General features: G+C 43.6%; 2 protein-coding genes and 1 long non-coding RNA gene across 4 annotated transcripts; 2 read left to right on the forward strand and 1 right to left on the reverse strand.

Annotated features, from left to right (window-relative positions):
• Positions 1 to 280: 280 nt before the first annotated feature.
• On the forward strand, positions 281 to 12867 carry LOC140262317 (uncharacterized). Its single transcript, XR_011905825.1, has 6 exons — positions 281 to 411; positions 1155 to 1212; positions 4506 to 4737; positions 9245 to 9336; positions 10170 to 10209; positions 11429 to 12867. It is a non-coding gene; the product is annotated as an uncharacterized lncRNA (long non-coding RNA).
• CALCOCO2 (calcium binding and coiled-coil domain 2) lies at positions 6107 to 15009 on the reverse strand. Its single transcript, XM_072356599.1, has 13 exons — positions 14447 to 15009; positions 12902 to 13090; positions 12294 to 12396; positions 11792 to 11925; positions 11469 to 11594; positions 10860 to 10987; positions 10656 to 10746; positions 10383 to 10505; positions 10056 to 10142; positions 8939 to 9034; positions 8424 to 8559; positions 7981 to 8018; positions 6107 to 7517 (listed from the first exon to the last, which is right to left on the reverse strand). Exons 2-13 carry the CDS (start codon positions 13079 to 13081, stop codon positions 7335 to 7337), a joined length of 1425 nt encoding a protein of 474 aa, XP_072212700.1. The 5' UTR covers positions 13082 to 13090; positions 14447 to 15009; the 3' UTR covers positions 6107 to 7334.
• ATP5MC1 (ATP synthase membrane subunit c locus 1) lies at positions 14981 to 17514 on the forward strand. 2 transcript variants are annotated; one of them, XM_072356601.1, is made up of 5 exons: positions 14981 to 15136; positions 15435 to 15492; positions 16178 to 16255; positions 16505 to 16680; positions 17274 to 17514. In XM_072356601.1, exons 2-5 carry the CDS (start codon positions 15451 to 15453, stop codon positions 17386 to 17388), a joined length of 411 nt encoding a protein of 136 aa, XP_072212702.1. In that variant the 5' UTR covers positions 14981 to 15136; positions 15435 to 15450; the 3' UTR covers positions 17389 to 17514. The 2 variants fall into 2 exon arrangements, with proteins under 2 accessions (XP_072212702.1, XP_072212701.1); XM_072356600.1 differs by having other exon boundaries at positions 15078 to 15205.
• Positions 17515 to 18307: the final 793 nt, after the last annotated feature.

Below are 18307 nucleotides of genomic sequence, written 5' to 3' on the forward strand. Positions count from 1 at the left end.
CTCGAACCCGCGACCCCAAACCTCAGCGCGACCCGCAGCAGCGCCACCTCCCGCCCAGGTGAACACCCTTAACGGCAAGCCCCTCCCCCAACCCTCGCGCTTTCTGATTGGACGAAACGACAAGCACCACCCCCTTTTTCCCCGCCCCCTTATTAGCATGCTGCCGCTCCATTGGGCCGAGCGGCGAGAAAAGCTTGTGACTGGCTAAAAACAACAAGGGGGCGGGGCAAGGAGCTGGCGGGGTGACGTCACTTCTATGCGCCGTGAGTGCGCAGGCGCATTTTAGAGCCCTCCCTTTTCCCGCCCACTGACGGCCCCGCTTCGTCTGAAAGGCCGCAGCCAATGACAGCTGTGAGGAGATATGAATATTCATGAGGGCTGAGGAGGGGCGTCTGGATGTTGGAGGCTGAGGTGACTCCTGAGGGGTCTGTTATTATGGGGGGGGGGGAACTAAAGTGCTTCAATTGGGGCTCTGAGGGAGGCCAGAGGGGAATGAGAAGCTGTGAGGCCTAGAGCAGCACGTTGGCCTAGATGGGATTTCAAGGCTTGGCTTTAAAAGGCCTCAAGGTTGAAGGTGGATCTGCACAGCTCTGGGTAATGGCAATGGTCTGAGAGCTGTTAACTCAGCTATTTAACGTTAAAAAGCACCCAAATCGTTCTCGATAAGTAATAATAACAGAAGCAAATGAGCAGCCTTGGGGAGGTGAAATGAGGTGCTGAGGTCGGCTGGTGCTGCTGACACAATGGGCCGGCACCATTTGCATCCAGAGTTCGTATTGGGTGTATGAATTCAGCTCCTGCTGCCATGGAAACAGATGGAGCTGGTAGAAAACAGAGCAGGTTGTGCTGAGCTCATTGACACACACACACACACAAACCTGGATTCCCTCTTCTTTTCTGTGATAAGATAAACTAACTTGGCTCCATTTCCATATCAGCCTGCAGGAGATTCACCAGAGTTCATTTTCAGTTTGACAATCCTGATCATGTTTCGTAAGGTTACGAGTTTTCCAACACTGAAAGATCCAGGGAGCATCTTAGATTCACTTCAGCAATCTGTGGTGCACTCGATAAGGTGCACCCAAGTGATACATGGGTCTATTGCTGCTCCATTAAATCAGCGTGTTTTTCTCTTTTGTTGCTTTTAAACACAGATGTGGGAGCCTGGGACCAGAGAAAAAAATCATTCAGGATCTCACAGTGATGCAGCAGGTCCGTATGCTGTCTCTTATTGGGATTATTTAGGATAAAAGGCAAGAATCTCATGTTTAGGGGTTGTATTAGGAAAGGTCACTGAAAAATAGGGTACAGCTTTCTAAGTTAATATCCTCCCTCCCCCCCAATATATATTAGGATTACAACTATGAGTATTTCTATAAGACTTATTGCTTTGAGAACAGAGAGGTGCTCTGGTAGGTAGTTTGATAGTTTGAGTGCCCCCGTTTCAATTGGTTCATTGAGAAAAACAAAACGGGTCCTTAAAGGTATAATAACAGAGAAGGTACTTCTGGAAGGTGTGAAAAACATTGCACTGCCTAAAAGATACTGATGTTCTGATAGTCTCTGGATCATCTAGTGAAGAGCCCTTCCTTACCAACATTCTGGATCAGCTCTATGCTAGCAATCGCCCTCTTTGAGGAAGAACTGTCAAGTTCAGCGCCTCCACTAAGACAAGTGTGGGTTCATAAACTGCTACCATCAGGTAATAACTCCTAGAGATTAAAATTCCATATGGCTCTCTCAGCTGCACTACATAACATGCAGTACCTGCTCTCAAAAATATAACTGCTAATAAAAAGGAATTAACCACGCTGTGTGGCTGAGGAAACTGCAACATACCATTAAGCACAAACAGTTGTAGTGTAAAAAATATTCGGAATCTTTAGATTTCCCATCTTTTTGTCTTTTTTTTTTGTTGTCGTTATTTGTTTCTGGTTGCATTTAGATGCTATAATCATGATCGAGGCCCCACAGGAATACACATTATGAAAGCACATGTAATATTCTAGTCTCATCCTGTTACTGGAGGCAGGCAGGGTATGAGACATACAGATGTAAGTGCCTCAGGGCTTGAGTTATCAACTCACTCTCAAAGCAGCTGCTCCCACTGGCAAATCTCTTATGGATCAGCAGAGGAGCAGTACAGGCTGATGAACCCCACCAGGTTTTTCAGGCTGGCAAAACCATTGGGAAGGGTTAAAAACTCCCTGGAGTCTGAAGGACATCAATCCCTTTTGGCAGCCATCCATTTTTTTTTCCTCCATCCCGGCTCACTTCTCGTGCTGTGCAGCCTTTCTCAAAATGAATGTTAAATCTGGTGAGGGAGAGGAGGATTATGCCACATTTTCTGAGAGACTTTGGCTAAATTCCTTCATGTCTGCATGTCTGCTCCCGTATCTATTGCATAGAGGTAATATTTAATTACATCATATAGAGCATAAGTCTCTTAAGACCTGCTCCTTCAGTCCTTGGGAGGCTGTATTGTGGAAGGAGCTATATTTTAAAGTAATTAATTTAGCATCTGTGTTGCTGATGGCTTTATTGTATTTTAGGCTTTCAGTGCCAGACTAGTAATTATGTAAGACTATAAGCCCTGGGCACTCTGAAGCTAGCAGAAGCTTTGTCACCAATGTCATTTTTTATTTCTATTACATGGTAAGCAAGGGTGCAAGTCTACCTTTAAGCCTAAAGTGGCCTTGCATACAAATTTTAATGAGCTGTGGAGCTCTTGAACTCTTAAATAGGGCACCATGTAGTCCCATCTGCTTTGCAAGAGGAGTGGGCACAAGTATGGCTGTGTCTTGATCCAAGCCAATCATAATATATCCCATAATACAGCCAACAGAGAATGGATGAGTGAGCTCAAGTTCTTTCCTAGAAGGCTTCAGTGTTGTATGCAGCAGGATGTTATGATCTCTGCAGACAGCTAAGCTAATGGATATTTTGGGGGTGAGTAAATAATGTCAAGGAACATTGTAGTAACCCTGTTTCTGGCCAGATCCAGTGAACCACAGAAACATTGTTATTTGGATCAGAATACAGTGCTATTTTTTCCCTGAAGGCAGTTTGGACTGACTAGGAAGGTTACAAAAAAAAATCATCTTGAAAAGTCTTGTTTATACTAACAACAAGAGACAGTCTATATAGCATCACTTCGGTAGCTCTACTGCTTAAATGGTGATCAAAAACTAATGCAACCCTCTATTTGCTGAGATTTACTACTTCACAGCCCAATGGAGCGAAATGTAAACTGCAGCACATCCATCTTTATTCCACAAGCATCCCTGGTTCTGTTTTCCCCCTTCCCAGTCCCCCTGGATGAATAGCCCTCCCGTCCCTGCCATGCTGAATAGGCCAGGTGACTCCAAAACCGGCCACCCAGCAGATGCTTCAGCACTACCAACTGTTCTGAATCCCCCACCTCTTCTCCTGCTTTTTTTCCTCCCTTCCCTTCTTCCCCTGTGTCCTACCAATCTAGGCTGCCTGGCACATGCTGCAAGCTGCAGTCCCACTGGAGTGATATTGTGATGGAAATGAGGGAGGGGATCCAGGCAGAACTGCACAGATTTACAGCACTCTAAGGGTTTCCATTAAAATCCTTGACAACTTGTTATTTATGAGTAGACCAACAGCTCTTCTAATATCCAGGGCCTAGACCCCATTCACTTCAATAATGCTGGTTTGGAATAAATGAGCCAGAGGATGGAAACCAGTTCTGTTAGTATAATGGAGGTGGCTAATAGCTGTTTAGAGAAAACAACTGATCTAATTCTGGGACCCAACCGTCTCACCAACAGAACTGTAAAGATCTGCTTCTTCAGTGCATTTCAGATAGGGATTTAATTCAGAACAAAGCGGGTGATGAACAGCAGCGTTCTGATTTCACGCCTTTATATACCCACTTTGACTGTCTATTTGTGCAACTGCACTAAAGGTAAAGGGACTCACTAACTCCTGGATAAGCAAGAGTAGGTCAGTTTGGATCTCTACAGCAAAACAAAGATAGACAAAGATAGTCCTTACAAAATAATATAAGCAACAACTTAATTTCTCATCCTAACAGGGACATGTGAGCATTTCCTTCCCCAGGTTTTTCAGAGCTGTCCCATCTCAAACAACCTGGCAGTTTGTTTCAGTGTCGTTTTAGAACCATTTTTTAACCATGATTGCATTCCCTAGTCTCTTCCTTTTCCCATAATTGACATGCCAAATACAGAAGCACTGTCACTTACTAAGAAAGTACAGACCTGATCCCTGAAATAAGGACTTTGATGTTCAAAACACTTTAACTCCTAGGATGTGCATTATACTGCTGTAAAGAATTATTGATCTCTTCTGCTGTGTCTTAAAATCAATCTGACAAGTTGATTATCAAGCAAAACCACTCAGTTGCTGGCTTGGACACAGCTTTCCTTCTCCTCTATTGTTCACCTGCGCCTTGTCTATTTACATTCCTTTTGTTAGGAACCTTTTAATTTTCTTTCTGCTTCCTCTGCTCTCTGCAGGAGCCTCATTAAGGTGAACAGAAGCAGCAGCAGTACTCCCAGCCTGCATTCTGCCAGCACTGCCAGATGGATCCCACTCTATGCCTCAGCCTCTTACTCTAAACATCAGCACTGTGATTTCAGAGGAGAAAGACAACACTGAAGGTGGCACCTTGTTCAGTAAGAAAGAAGGAGGCGTAGATAGGTGAAGAGAAACCAGGAGAAGAAAGAGTGGAGGAAAGAGGTTGCTAAAGTGAGTACAGGGGCTGTGGCTGTGAGACTGGGATTCTTTTATGAAAGGAGCACAACCACCCATCAGCCTTTCAGAGACCATGACTTTCAAAACTGAAAGAGTATGAGAATCTGGTTACTGTAACTGTCTACCTCATGGCCAGTCTTATTTTTCTGCACTAAAAAAATCCACTTTTTGCAGGCAAAATGATGGTCTTTCTGTTGGAAAGAACTATCAGTAGTCTGGTGCCCTATGCCATCGACAGCATGCCTTTGCAGTTGGGAGTTGTTGTCATCTGGTTTGTATTTTATAACTGCAGACATTTGGCCTGCAACATTTTTATACCCCTTTAAATATTTATATATAATAAATGCCCATTCAGTCGGATTCCATGTGATTCCAGACACAGAATGTGCCAAACATCTACTGCCACTTCTGACAATTTATTTCAAGGTCCTTATGCAATACATATCAATGTAAATGGGATCTCATCCAAAGTATAATTATATCTAATTATCAACCATTTCAGCTATTTCTGTTTTAAACCATACAATTGAGATAGGGTTGAAACATACTGCAATTCCAAATGTTAAACTCATCAGTAACATAAATATAGCTGTAAATTACACGTAAAATGAAAATTTGCTTAGAAAATACAGGGTAACTTGTACTTGGATTTAAATTGGTCCCCAGCTGCTCAGGATGCATCAGGCAGAAGTATTTATGTGTCTTGGAAGTCTGAATCTGGATCGTTATTACAGAAAACAAATGGCATACCTTAAAATGCTTTAAAATGCAGCATCCTCATGAGATTTACTGCAGTCTGACCCCCTCTGCCGGCCACCTGCTTGCTGTCTGTGTCCTGGGCTGGCACCTCAAAACAGGCTCTGAGGCTTTGAGGAGCTGGCAAGCAGAAAATGGTAGGCAGCAGAGTACAAGGGATGGAAGCAATACCAACACTGGTAGCTCAGGGACACAGCTAGTAATGTAACACAACTAACCACAAATGACAAGGTTAGGCTTTAGGATTTGAGCTGCTAAAGCCAGCATTAACAACACATGAGCAGGTCTGTTAAGTGGTATTTGAACGAACTACTGGAATGTTGATATGCATTATAGTAACAAATAACATCCCATCCTTTGGCTTTCTTGATATATTCCCATACTGAGAGAAGCCAATAAAGACCTGCCAGTTAAATATATGCCATTAGACAGCAGCAGTCCCGTTAAAACTTGAGATATTATGTTGTATGCTAAAAGTTATTCAGAGATGTGCTTAAGTACTTTGTTAGAGAAAAGCTTCAGAAAGTAATTGAAGGCTTGCATATAGCTCCATTAAGACACCAACAATTCCTCCAATTTATTTAAAGAAGTTGACATCTTTTCCAAGGACTTTCTCAGTGCAGCTTTTATTTTGTCTGCTCTTATTTTCTCTTACAGATCTTTTAAATAATCCTTGCCAGTATAGTACATCTTAAAGACAGAAATACTCCATTTAAACCCAGATTAAAAAAAAAATTATGTGCATAATCAAAATATTTTAAAGCCTTTGTTACTCTTTAACAGTCTCAAAACTCTATGTAAACTTCTTATGATTTTCTTTTGCTTCAGATATTCAGCAGGAAACATCTAATGCAGCTGGACAATAAAACTTCACCCATTTGTGTGTGCACAGACAAAAGAACTGTTAATCCTAACTTGAAAATCCCAAAGCAGAAATAAAAATAGGAACTGGATAATCCATCCACATAGCATTGTAATGTCCCAAGGCACTTAACAGTTTTCAATCACAGTGTTTTGGTTTGAGAACAGGCTCTTCATTTTAAATCATGAAGGTTTTCATCGCTTCCTTTAAATGAGGATACCCAGTTTCAAGACTGAGAGGCCATTTATCCTCAGCACTGCTATGACAACTCAGCTACTGCTTTCCTATGGGCTCCAGGCCATTCTGACTTTCTCTGTTTCATAAACATCTGGGTTCCCTCTTCATGAGATGGATGCATGACAGTATCAGAGTGACTGCACAAGCACAGATTGTTTGTATCACCATTTGCTTTCAGTCTGGTCATACAGGAAAAAAGGGACAACAGTGCATGCACCTCATTCCACACTAAGCTGTACTGCCTACTCTGCTGTAAGAACCCTAGACCTTTAGATCTGCAAATAAGTAGTTCCTGTATAAATATATATTTCACTTTTCTTATGACTAAAGGCAAAAGAAGAAAGGAAAGTGTATTCTTATTTAGACTTTTGTATTTATTAGTATTTAACTCTGTATTCCAGAAGCTGAACCAGACTGAAGGTGTGGTCCTAAAAGACTATGCAATGCTTCTGCTCTTTGGTTAGCAATCACAGTGCTCTACGGAATGTTAAAACCATTATAATAGAGCTGTATCAGCCAAGCACAGAAAACCACTGTACTAGATCCATTATTTGGCCCTACCTGGATAAATAGTTATTAATTACAGGATTTGTAACTCATTTAGCAGGCATAGTCAATTGATCCAAGACAGAGATCTTAAGGGGATGACAGTTTCTTATTAGCACAGATCAAGTCTCTAGAATAACTTTGGTCTATTCTAAGCTGCAGCCTCTGCCACCCATTCTACAGAATAGATTCAGAATCGTTCCAGGCTATGGCACAACATATGGTCATCAAACACTTGCTGATTGGACTTTTCAAAGGCCTCATTGCAGACTGGGCACTCCAGAAGATGGCTCTGCACATGGGCCTCGTAGTCTCTTGCTTCAATATCATCAGGAAAAATGTCATTGCATATGGGGCATTTCCTGATAGAATCCTGAAGTACAAAGGAAACACAAATAAAGACAATTTAAAATATATATTTGTATTTAAAAAGAAGAAAAAAAGTTTGCTAGTCAGACATTCTCAGCTCTGGATAAGCCTTTCTGACTTTCAATACACTGAAGTTTTCAAATGTCTCCAAGCTTCTCTAAATAACATTTAAAACTCCTAAATGGCACATGTCCATGTCTGCAATACAGAATAAGGCATTTAGCTGCTGCATGCTGCTCATTTTGACATTTGATGCTGCGTAAAGTTGTTCTTTAAGGTGAGCAGAACTTCCCTTCCCCAGCACGTGTTACTAATTCTACAGGTTAAGTGTTGTCCACTATATTACCAGGACTAAAACAATAAGTAGACAACCAGATACAGAACTGAACTTGGTGCTTCTCATTTTGAACTGCTCATTTCTGTCTGTACACCACTGATTCATGTCCATTCATGTCTCATTTACTTACTATTCCTGTGGCTCTTGCCTTCCAGTTTGCTCCTGCATCTGGGGGAAAAAAAAAAGGTTCATTCAGCCACTTCAAATGATTAACAGTGTAATGTGTTGATAACCAATTCTTGAAACATAAGGATGTGGCTCTGGATCTAAACCTCTACATGTAGGATTATAGAAACCGGACATAAGACACAGAATTTGCTGTCCCACTGACAAATGAGCTGGGTAATGGTTGTCTCTTTCTGCAGAAAGCAACAGACTTCAGATGACTTAAATCAGCTCTTAACATCTGGCAGCATTTTACAGCTGCAAAGTCATCTGCACACTTGCAAAGCTACACAGAGGTGCTGCTAAGAGTGTATTTCCTACAGCAGCCAATTTGAAAGGGAGGACAGTTTGCTGAGACTCTTACTGCCATGTATTTGTGGTATCAGACAGAATGCCAAGTATTCTCACCATGATATGGATTTCCAAATACAAAGTCTTCAGGAGCTGGAGCAAGAGCTTGGGCTTGTGAAACAACAGAGGATGAAGAAACATCTCTAGGCTGAGAGAGACGCCTCAGGAGGGAATCATTCTCTTTCCTTAGTTTCTGCAAAGGGACAGAAGAGTAGAATTAATTGCCAGAAGCTCAGGAGACCATTTTGGTGATAGGCTGCACACTGAACTAAAATAGATCCTCTTAAACCAGAATAAAAATTGCTCTTAGGTTTTTAGATAGCTCAGTCTTAGTCCAGCTTGACAGAAAGTGAAGGAAGGAAGCGCAAGGATCTGTTATATGGCCTGCTCAGGAAGGCAGACAGGATGACTGCAACAGAGTAATACATTTTAAAAGACAGAAGAGAATCTTGCAGTTGCACAGGCACAGGTAGCAATCTGGTGGAAGGGTCAATGGAACTGAACACTAGATGGGCAGATTTGTGTCATATTTGATGTGTGAGAAAGGCAAGGGACTTGTGGCAAGTTCTCACCTGATTTTCCTCATCAGATTCTTTCTTTTTTGCTTTCAAAGTCTGAAACAAACACCTCTGCTCCTCAAGCTCTTTCATTAAGTCCTTGTTTTGTTGCTACAAAGGAAGAGGGTTATTAGCTAAATTATGGGACACTAGCAAACAAAAAGATGACAGCTCCAAGCACTGTTCACATATACAGGTAGCTTCTAGCCACATTTCTTACCAATAAACCCTCTCTTGAAACAAGAGTCTTACCATTTTGCAGTTTCTGACCTAGGACAACTCTGTGTCACCAATCACTTACGCTCTGTATTTTTATTATAGCATGTGAGGATGATGTGACCTCCAGAGGGGACACACAGCACTTCAAAGTGAGAGGTTAAAGAGAAGGAATGACAACAATTCCACCCTGGCAGGTAAGAACCCTTCAAGTCTGACACATTTTCTGGTACTCTGACATCTGCATTGACTGTGGATAGCTAGTACATCCTTAAGAGTTAATATTATATTAAATCTTGTATTAAATCAGTAAATTAGGTAAACTAGAGTCTGTAGGGATTCTGCAGTCATTCTCAAAGTGTCAGTCTAAGAACCCTGAACACTTGGCATTACAGCAGAGGTAATCACATCTATTTTAGGCACCTAATTTTCAGAGTAGAGCCTCCAAGAGTATCCTAAGTAGCACATGTAGAAGGGGAAACACCTTTAGAAAACCACAGACGACAACAGGCTAAAGATGTTAACATGGAGGCTTCAAACACTGCCAATGATTGATCCCTAAGCAGAATGAAAATGCCATTCCCTCTTCTTTTATAACCTTCACATTCCTTCAAGGAGTGATTTTCACAGTTGAAGTTTGTGATTGCTCCCAAAAGATCTGCAGGAATTACGTAAGAAAAAACAAGCCTTTGGATCATAAACTTGAATTTGTTATATGTGTATGTGTGATCTGTAACATCACAGGGAAATTGTGATGGTTCTACAGATTGAAAAAGGGCGGACAACAGGGCTTTAAGTAAACATCAACTCCTCTAATAGACACCAGCAAATTCTATATAATATAGCAGAGCTCTGTACACAGCACTTTTGAGACCATCCCTCCACTCCCAGTTGTGCCCCTAGAAATGCTGAGCACCTGTTCGTTCTGCAGTTGAAGTGTCAGGTTGGCCTCTGTTCCCTTCAAGTGCTCCAGGCAATGTTTAAGTTCTTTCTTTTGCTCTTCCTGATCAGAATTCCCAGATTTTCACAGGTAGAGTTGCAAAGGGAACATCAAAGAAAGAAGGTGTCAGGTAAGAATGTGAGGCAGAGCATCAAACTATCGAGTAGAAACTTTACAATATAAAGTGTGCTTCATGGCATTCTGACCATATTGCATCTTTTCCCACATACCTGCTTCATCAAAAAAGATGAAGACAAAGATTGAAATTTCTTGCTACAGAGAATCAGAATGATAAGGTTTTACCTTTTGAGTTATAGTCATGCATAACTGGTTATTCTCTTCCTTTAAACTTTCACATTGCTTAGTCTTGTCATGGTCCGAATGAACCAGGTCTTCAATTTCCTTCTCATAACTCAGAAGTTGAGACTAGGGAGAAAGAAGAGTGGGCAGTAAGTGAATACAAACAGTTATGACTGAGAAGCTCCTTTTGCTGCATGCAGCAAATCTCCAGAACCTGTGGCTGACCAATCTGAGACAGTCCATAAAAGCAAAGAAGGGAATCTATGTGTTTTGTACCTGCAGCTGATCAACATGATCCAGGGTCGTTTTCAGTCTGGTTTCCAGATGTTCCTTTTCAGAGGTTACATTCTGAATTTGCTCTTTGAATCTATTACAAGCAAGAAAAAATACAACACTTTCACAAACAGAAATTTCATCCACAACAGCAATATGTTTGCTTACATGGAATCCAGTTTTAATTGATCCTGTAGATACACTTACTGGTGCAGTTCTGCCTCTCTGCACTCATTCAGCTCCTTCAGGTGTTTATTTTCCTTTTTCAGGGAATTCAGCTCCAGCTCCATTTTTTCTGTGCTGCTCCTAAGAAACTCCAAAACATTTTGCAGCTCCTGAAAATCAAAATGAAGTCAGTAGGAAGAAAAATGGGACTCAGGCAAGAGTCCTCCTCTGCACTGGAACTGCAAAATGCAATGCTTCCGGGCAGCCCACCTGAAGGAGAAAAATCTCTCCTTTGTATATTTCAGACCCCGTTTTCTTACATTAAGCCCTGAGCAAAACTGAAAGAGAAAACAGGAATGTTAAGAGCAGGGCTGGGCTTACAATTTCAGGAGGGCCTACTAAACATTTTTGAGAACTCTCCTTCCCATGTGTTCCTGAACCCCATGTCTGATGATGCCTCTTGTTCATCATTGTAATCATTATCGTAGTAGAGGTGGTGTACCCCTTGTTAAATGATTCAACAGATAATACAGGAAGAAAGCATTCTAATTTTCTCCTGGAAGCATACAACAGAGCATGACCTGACTCAGTCTTTCTACCTTATCTTTCAGAATTTAAGCTTCTGACTTCATATATGAACTTTTGTTGTACCTGTGTCTTCTTGAGGTCCTCCTGCAGATCTGTGTTTTGTTTCTGGAGACTTGCACAGTTGGCTTGCAGCTCCTCGTTTTCTTTAAGCAAATTTTTGTTTTGCTGTTCAATCTCTTCCACTTCTCCCTTGCAAGCAAAGTTGTTTAGTTGTAGTGAAAGCATAAAAAAAAACCCCTATGCTCCAAACATCTCTATGCAGGACACTGCAAAATAAATGTGGTTGGCTTCACAACACCCCAGTGTCCATGTGCACACATTTCCCATCTAATGGAAAGCAAATAAAAGCAAAGGCAGGAAGAAGCAGAGGGAGAGAGGATACATACTTGTGTGGTAACCACCAGAATATCATCCTCGGTCTCTGCTCTGAACTGGAAAGGCACACTGGCTCCACGGATCATACCATCCTGGTCAATGTAGCAGAACTGGTAGTATTCATCATCTTTTGGCAGGTAGTAAGCTTCAGACAAACACAACAGCAACACTGTCACATACAGCTTCTAATCATTTGAGTCTTTTAACTATATAGCACAGAAAGTCAGAAGCTAAGAAAACAGACATGTTACTTTAATATTGTTCCTCCACCATTACTAGTTCTTTGTGACAGTGATTGCAACACAAACAAAATCATTCTGACAGGACTGCAGAACCCAGTAGATTTGAGATACTTTTTTGTCTGTTAGGCTGATGGGATCTGAAGTTTACCAAAGCACGTTACTAAGATATTCTGTAATTCTAAATATAATAGTTATTAGTGGCAGTAGTGTGGGAGTATGTGTGTATGCACCTGCACATATATACCATAAGTGACCCAACCTCCCAGCTCACCTTTGAACTGGATCTGTTGCTGCACAGCAGTATTGCCATGGACATCACTGGGCTGAGGAGCCCACATGAATGTGTAATATTCTCGGGTGGTTTTCCATCCCACCTGCAATAGCAAAACTCATGTAAAGGATTACATACTTCACGTTTATCCTATGGCAAATGGTTCGTGTTTTTACATAGATCAGCCATTGGGAGGACTTTTGTATTGATATAACAACTTCTTAGAGTTGTAGGCTATGCATCCATCAAAGATCCTCACCACTTTATGCCTTATTCTATGGAATGTGTTAGGTAGGTGAGGGAGCACTAAAGTAGGAGACATGTTGGAAGAGATGGTGCCAGTATGGTCTTTAATTGTCCTTCACAGATTCTATGAATTATAGTCTGTTTGATTGGCCTTGAAGCTGTTCAAGTAACAACAGTTCTGGCATTCTGTCCCTGGGCATGAGAAAAATGGTGCATGACACAAGGTTATTGCTGAAAATAAATTCTTTACCCTGTTCTACCAAAGCCTTAATACTTTTCTTAAGGCTGAAGTATCAAATAAATGCCAAATAAATTTTGTTAGCAGCTGTATCTTCATACTTGGTTTCACAGTATTCACTTACCCGGAAGATGCCCACCCAATCCTTCCCACGAGGAACAATGTTGTGAGTGAGAGTATAGTGACAGGTTACATCCCCTCCAGGAGCATAACATTTCTCCACGTTGTTAAAGATGACTTGGGAGAAGCAGCCGCTGTCTAAAATGACAGCAGAAGTGGGAGGTTCATCTGAAGTCTCATCCATTGTGGAAGTCTACAAGAGGAGAAAGCATAATGTGATTATCTCACCTTCGCATGCTGCCAATATAATCGTGTTCAGGAAGGATACGAAGAGGAATAGTTTGTGAGTGACAGAGCTGTAAGATCCAAAGTCCTTTACACATGGACCAGTATTTATCAGCAAGGCACATGGGAACACTGGAGTCCGTGCTGCTGTGGTGAGACTGCTCCTTAGACCCAAAGCAGTTTTCAGATCCTCTTTAGCAACATGAGACTGACCACTGCTTCCCAGTCACAGTACCCAGAGCTCTGGGGCTGCCTACATAATGCAAGAGTTTCTCTCCTGCTTGGGACCCCATAAGTCAGACTCCAATGACCTTCCTACAGATCTGCTACACAGAAGAGAGGCAGCAGTGCCTTCTAGCAGCAAAATCATGCATGCCTGCTGGTGGGAAGGAGACAAGAAAGACATCTTAGTAACATGAAATGTGTTATATGAACAGCTTTGAAGCAGTCAGTGCAGGAAGAGGTCCTGTGAGGCTGCACCCACTAAGGCAATGGTCACAGCCCTACCTTTGCAGATGGTAATGAGTAATGGTCAGTCCCAGCCCACAGCCGAGGTAATGAGATAATTACACCTCACATAGACCTATGTGGAACATACAACACTTTCTCTGACAGTCACGGCCCAGCCTTTTTCTGGGGACTTTTGTTTAGTTTTCTTTTGCTGTTGTTTTCTCCTCTTTGTAAGCTACAGCATTCAAACAAATGCAGTCTGGGGAAGTGAATGCTCTGACAGCAATCTTCCAATACTTATAAGCAGGAAGGAAATCAACTTTCTACATAGGTGGACAGTAATAAGACAAGAAGGAAACTTTTAAACTAAAAGAAGAGATTTAGATTAGATGTCAAGGGTCATTTATTCACTGAGAGGGAGAAAAGGTGCTGGCACAGGCTGCCCAGAGAAGCTATAGGTGTGTAAGGCCACCTTGGATGAGGCCCTGCTCATTCTGATGTAGTGGTTGGCAGGAATGTTGGAACTACGTGATTTTTGAGGTCCTTTCCAACCCAATCTCCCTTCTTAAGTGAGACTGATTTCCAGCTGCAGGCAGACACCTGATGTGTCCAGATTTGTGCTACGAGGGATGTCCTGATGGCAGCCCCTGTGAGCATCCCCACAGAAGCCATGGGGTGAAATGAGGTGCTGCTCTCAGCTCCACTGGCCCACAACCTGCACTCACTGCCAAGAATCGAATGTGAAAGTATCTCAGCAGCAAACGAGCCCCGTCCCCATCGTGTCTTCCACCCTGCCTTGGAAAAGATGAGGAGCAATGGGGACTGCAGGACATCCCCAGGACCCCCCACAACAACCCTGCCCCGGCTCACTCACCGACAGGCACGGCCGGAGAGCTCCGGGCTGCGAGGAAGAAGCGGAGCAGCAGGAAAAGCCAGACTGTCCTCCGCAGGCTCTGCTAACCCCGCCCAGGGACGCCTACCCAGAGTCAGCCCCGCCTGCGCTGCTGGGAGCTGTAGTTCGGTGCTGAGGCCTGTTGGGCTCGGGCGGTACCGACGCTGGTTAGAGCAAGGCCGCCGCCTCCACTGAGCAAGGCCGGGTTAGGCCGCGCTTCAAGACGCCATAAAGATACGTTTTACTGTTTAAAGCGATCTCTTTTAGGAGCGAATGGGAAGCGGGAGAAGCCGACAAGGCGGCCGCAACAGCCTCCGGTGAACCAGAGAGTAGCGTAAGAGAACAGCCGAGCAGAAGCCATACTGCTGCCACAGCCACCACCTCTATGGTAACCTCTATGGTCTGAGGAGAGGCCCCTCGCACCTCATGGTGTTCTAGGAGACCTCCAGGCCGTCAGCCAATCGCAAAGCGCGTAGCGAAAATAACTAACCAATGGAGGCTCTCATCTTCACCCAGTTCTCCCGCCCCCCCCCCGCGCTGCTATCCCGGATGTTGGTGGGAGGAGCTTGCTGAATTGCGACCAATGGGATGAGCGGATGTTGTCCCAGAGTGCCGCGCGCTTCGTACAGCGATAGCCAATCAGCGCGGAGGACGCTGGGGGGACACGGCAAGGTGAGCGGGGCGGAGGCGCGCTCTGTCTTCTCAGCCGTCACCGTCACAGCCCGAGCGGACACCGTGCAGGTGGGGGCCGTGTGCGGCCTGGGCCTTGCCCGGTGGGGGTGCTGCCTGGCCGGGCCTTACCCTTCGATGGGACTTTGCTGTCCCATGCTGCGGCCGGGATTCGGTTGTGCTGAGGTGGTTTTGGGGGGTGTTTAAAGGGAGAAATGCGGATCTCTCGCTCTTTAAGGGTGGGCCGTGAGGCGGATTGTAGCAGCATTGGGGGTTCTTAATTGCTTCTTGTCGTTATTAGGAACAGGCAAAGCAAGATGCAGACGGCTTCTTTGGCTCTCCTCAGCTCCCCGGCTCTGGTAAGTACTCTGTCTGCAGAGGGGTGAAGTGGTGCTTAGTGGGGCTGTATATCTGTGGGGGGCTTTTCTAATGGGGCTGTATATCTGTGGGGGCTTTTCTAATGGGGCTGTATATCTGTGGGGGCTTTTCTAATGGGGCTGTATATCTGTGGGGGCTTTTCTAATGGGGCTGTATATCTGTGGGGGCTTTTCTAATGGGGCTGTATATCTGTGGGGGCTTTTCTAATGGGACTGGGATCAGAACGTGGCTCTGGGCAGCCCTGGCTGAGAGAGTGTCCCATGAGGCTGTTTTACACATGAGTAATGAGGGGGGGGGGAGGAACAAGGTGACCTCTGATGACTGCAGAGTGATGCCCACTGTCCCTTGTTGGACTATGAGCCTTCTTGCAGTGTGAGATCAGTAGTTATCACAGAGGTGTCGTCGTTTGGTCACAAAATGTGAGCAAGGAATGAAATCTCTTGGGCTGTGATAATGGCTGAGCTGTAAAATAGCAGCTCTGATCTTGCAGCGTGTTGGTCTGTGACAGCGTTCCTTGTGGGCTGCATCTAAACTAGGAATGCTCTGAATTTGTGTATGTTTCTTTTTTCAGTCTTGAAGCATTTTGATATTTTCTAATGTTATTCTTTTCTGAGAATTGGTGAGGCTGCATCTAACTATAGGAATTAATGGTCTGTTTTGTTTCAGTTCCGGTGCTGCTCCAGGGCTCTGGTCAGGCCCGTTTCAGTGTCTGTGTTCAGCAGGCCTGAGGCTCAGGCTGTACAGGTAAGGTTCTTTTATGTGGTAAATTAAATTGGCTCCTGTATTTCTGTGCTTGTTGTGTTGATGACTCCTCCAGAGGTGGAGTAGTAAGATATCATCATTGCTGGTAATGGATATAGCTTTTAGTCCAGACCAGTAGTAGCTGAGCATATATTTTTTGCTCTGTCTTGAGTAGATTATAAACAGTGAAAGCATGTTTTATTAAGATGACTCTCATATTGACAGTTAACCTGTTTTTTGTGTGTCCCACAGCCAGCTGGTGTGTCCTACCCACAGCTGACCCACCGTGGGTTCCAAACTAGTGCAGTTTCCAGGGATATTGACACTGCTGCTAAGTTCATCGGTGCTGGTGCTGCCACAGTTGGGGTGGCTGGTTCAGGAGCAGGTATTGGGACAGTGTTTGGCAGCTTGATCATTGGCTATGCCAGGTAAGTAAGTTGCCAGGCTGGCTTGAATTTATTCCTTTCTAGCACTAAACTTGGTAGAGAAGCAGAGCTTTTTCTGGAGCTTATGTTCTACCCTAGGCATGTAGCATGTAGAATCACATACTTTAACTGAAGCATTCCTCTCTGGAATGTAAGGAATGTTAGATTCCATCATTCTATTCAAACAAATAAGAAAGAGCCTGAACTGTTTGAATCCACCCTATACATACTATTGGATGATGCAGAAGTTCTGTGGAGCTCTGCCTCCTCCTAGAAGGAATGAAGCACTAGTCATCAATGGCAACTGTTGCTTGGTACCAAGGTGAAACTAGCCTTTGGGGTTTTATGTAGTGACCGGCAATCACTAAATCCAGGGGGAAAAATTGGCTCTTTCATTCCAGGTGGTGGCTAGCTGCCATAAGTCTGGTTCATCCTCCCAAACTTGTTGACTATATGGCATAATCCTGGCTTTCTGTGATGTGATATGGGGTCTGGTTTGTTTAGTTGTGTTTTGTTTTCCCCTCTTGCTGCGAGTCCTTTTTTTCCTCCCCTCTCTTCACTTTATTATTTTATTTTATTTCCCTGTACACATGCAGGAATCCATCTCTCAAGCAGCAACTTTTCTCCTATGCCATCCTGGGCTTTGCCCTGTCTGAGGCCATGGGTCTCTTCTGTTTGATGGTGGCATTCCTTATCCTCTTTGCCATGTGACAACTTCTGGCCTGGCTGCAGTTTCCATCACTTTGTCCTCAGCGGTTTGAGTCTGCTTTCATCAGAGTGACTGACAATTAAAGAAAAGATTTCTCTAAATAAAGTGGTGGCTTTATTATTTCTTTATTATTTTTTTCTTCCTTATGTGCTGGTCCATGATTGGGAAAGCCATTGGGGGATACTGACATATTGGTAATCCTCTAGATCTAGGAACACCTAGTGATAAAGCAGAGTGGGAACGTGCATTGGTGGTAGCAAGAGAGAAAGATGAAGTCAGCCAAATAAAAGGGGGTGTCCTTGTGCAGCTCAAACACTGTGTTTTCTATTCGACAGTCCCAGCAAGCATTGATGTAACAATAAAGCAAATACTTATATTTGAGCATTGTTTTCTCCACATAATATTGCTGAATATTACAGGTGAGTGCGCATAGAGTGTATCAAAGGTGTTTGGGTTATGAAATGACATTGTTCAAGTACACAAGGATATACATTGCCATGTGAGATTCACAAAGCAAAAATGGTTTCAAGGTCACACTGTTCATAGGCCTATTGAAAGCATTGGGTTTAAGCGCAGGAGCACAGACCGTGTTATTTCTTTCTCAACAGTTGCATGCCTCAGCTGTTTCAGAGCTTGGAGCACACTGAGCAAAGGAGGAGTTCTAAGGTCTAAGCTGAATCTTGGCCCCCAGTGTAAGACAGCTGTGCCTTTAAGGAAGGTAACCATGTGGGAAGCTTTGCCTGGTTATCAGCTTTAGGTAATTGAATTAATGCAGTGTCTGTGTATACTAAAGCTGCTGAAGTGTGGTCGTGACCTTCCTGGGGACACGAATGGGGATATCAGTATCTCCTCTGTTCCTTTGTAATAGCTGCGTATGCAGTGTGAAGGGAGCTGGAGAAGGGGTTTGATTTCTGCCCCAAA

This window comes from Excalfactoria chinensis, chromosome 24, assembly GCF_039878825.1.
Source record: "Excalfactoria chinensis isolate bCotChi1 chromosome 24, bCotChi1.hap2, whole genome shotgun sequence".
NCBI lineage: Eukaryota > Metazoa > Chordata > Aves > Galliformes > Phasianidae > Excalfactoria > Excalfactoria chinensis.

Bases quoted from the DNA above. Each gene is read 5' to 3' on its own strand.
- ATP5MC1 (XM_072356601.1), top strand. From the start codon at position 15,451: ATGCAGACGGCTTCTTTGGCTCTCCTCAGCTCCCCGGCTCTG. The intron at 16,256-16,504 runs GTAAGGTTCTTT...TGTGTCCCACAG, and splicing joins CTGAGGCTCAGGCTGTACAG to CCAGCTGGTGTGTCCTACCC. The intron at 16,681-17,273 runs GTAAGTAAGTTG...GTACACATGCAG, and splicing joins TTGATCATTGGCTATGCCAG to GAATCCATCTCTCAAGCAGC.
- CALCOCO2 (XM_072356599.1), bottom strand. From the start codon at position 13,081: ATGGATGAGACTTCAGATGAACCTCCCACTTCTGCTGTCATTTTAGAC. The intron at 11,926-12,293 runs GTGAGCTGGGAG...GTTTGTCTGAAG, and splicing joins GCAACAGATCCAGTTCAAAG to CTTACTACCTGCCAAAAGAT. The intron at 8,019-8,423 runs GTGAGAATACTT...TTTTTCCCCCAG, and splicing joins ATTTGGAAATCCATATCATG to ATGCAGGAGCAAACTGGAAG.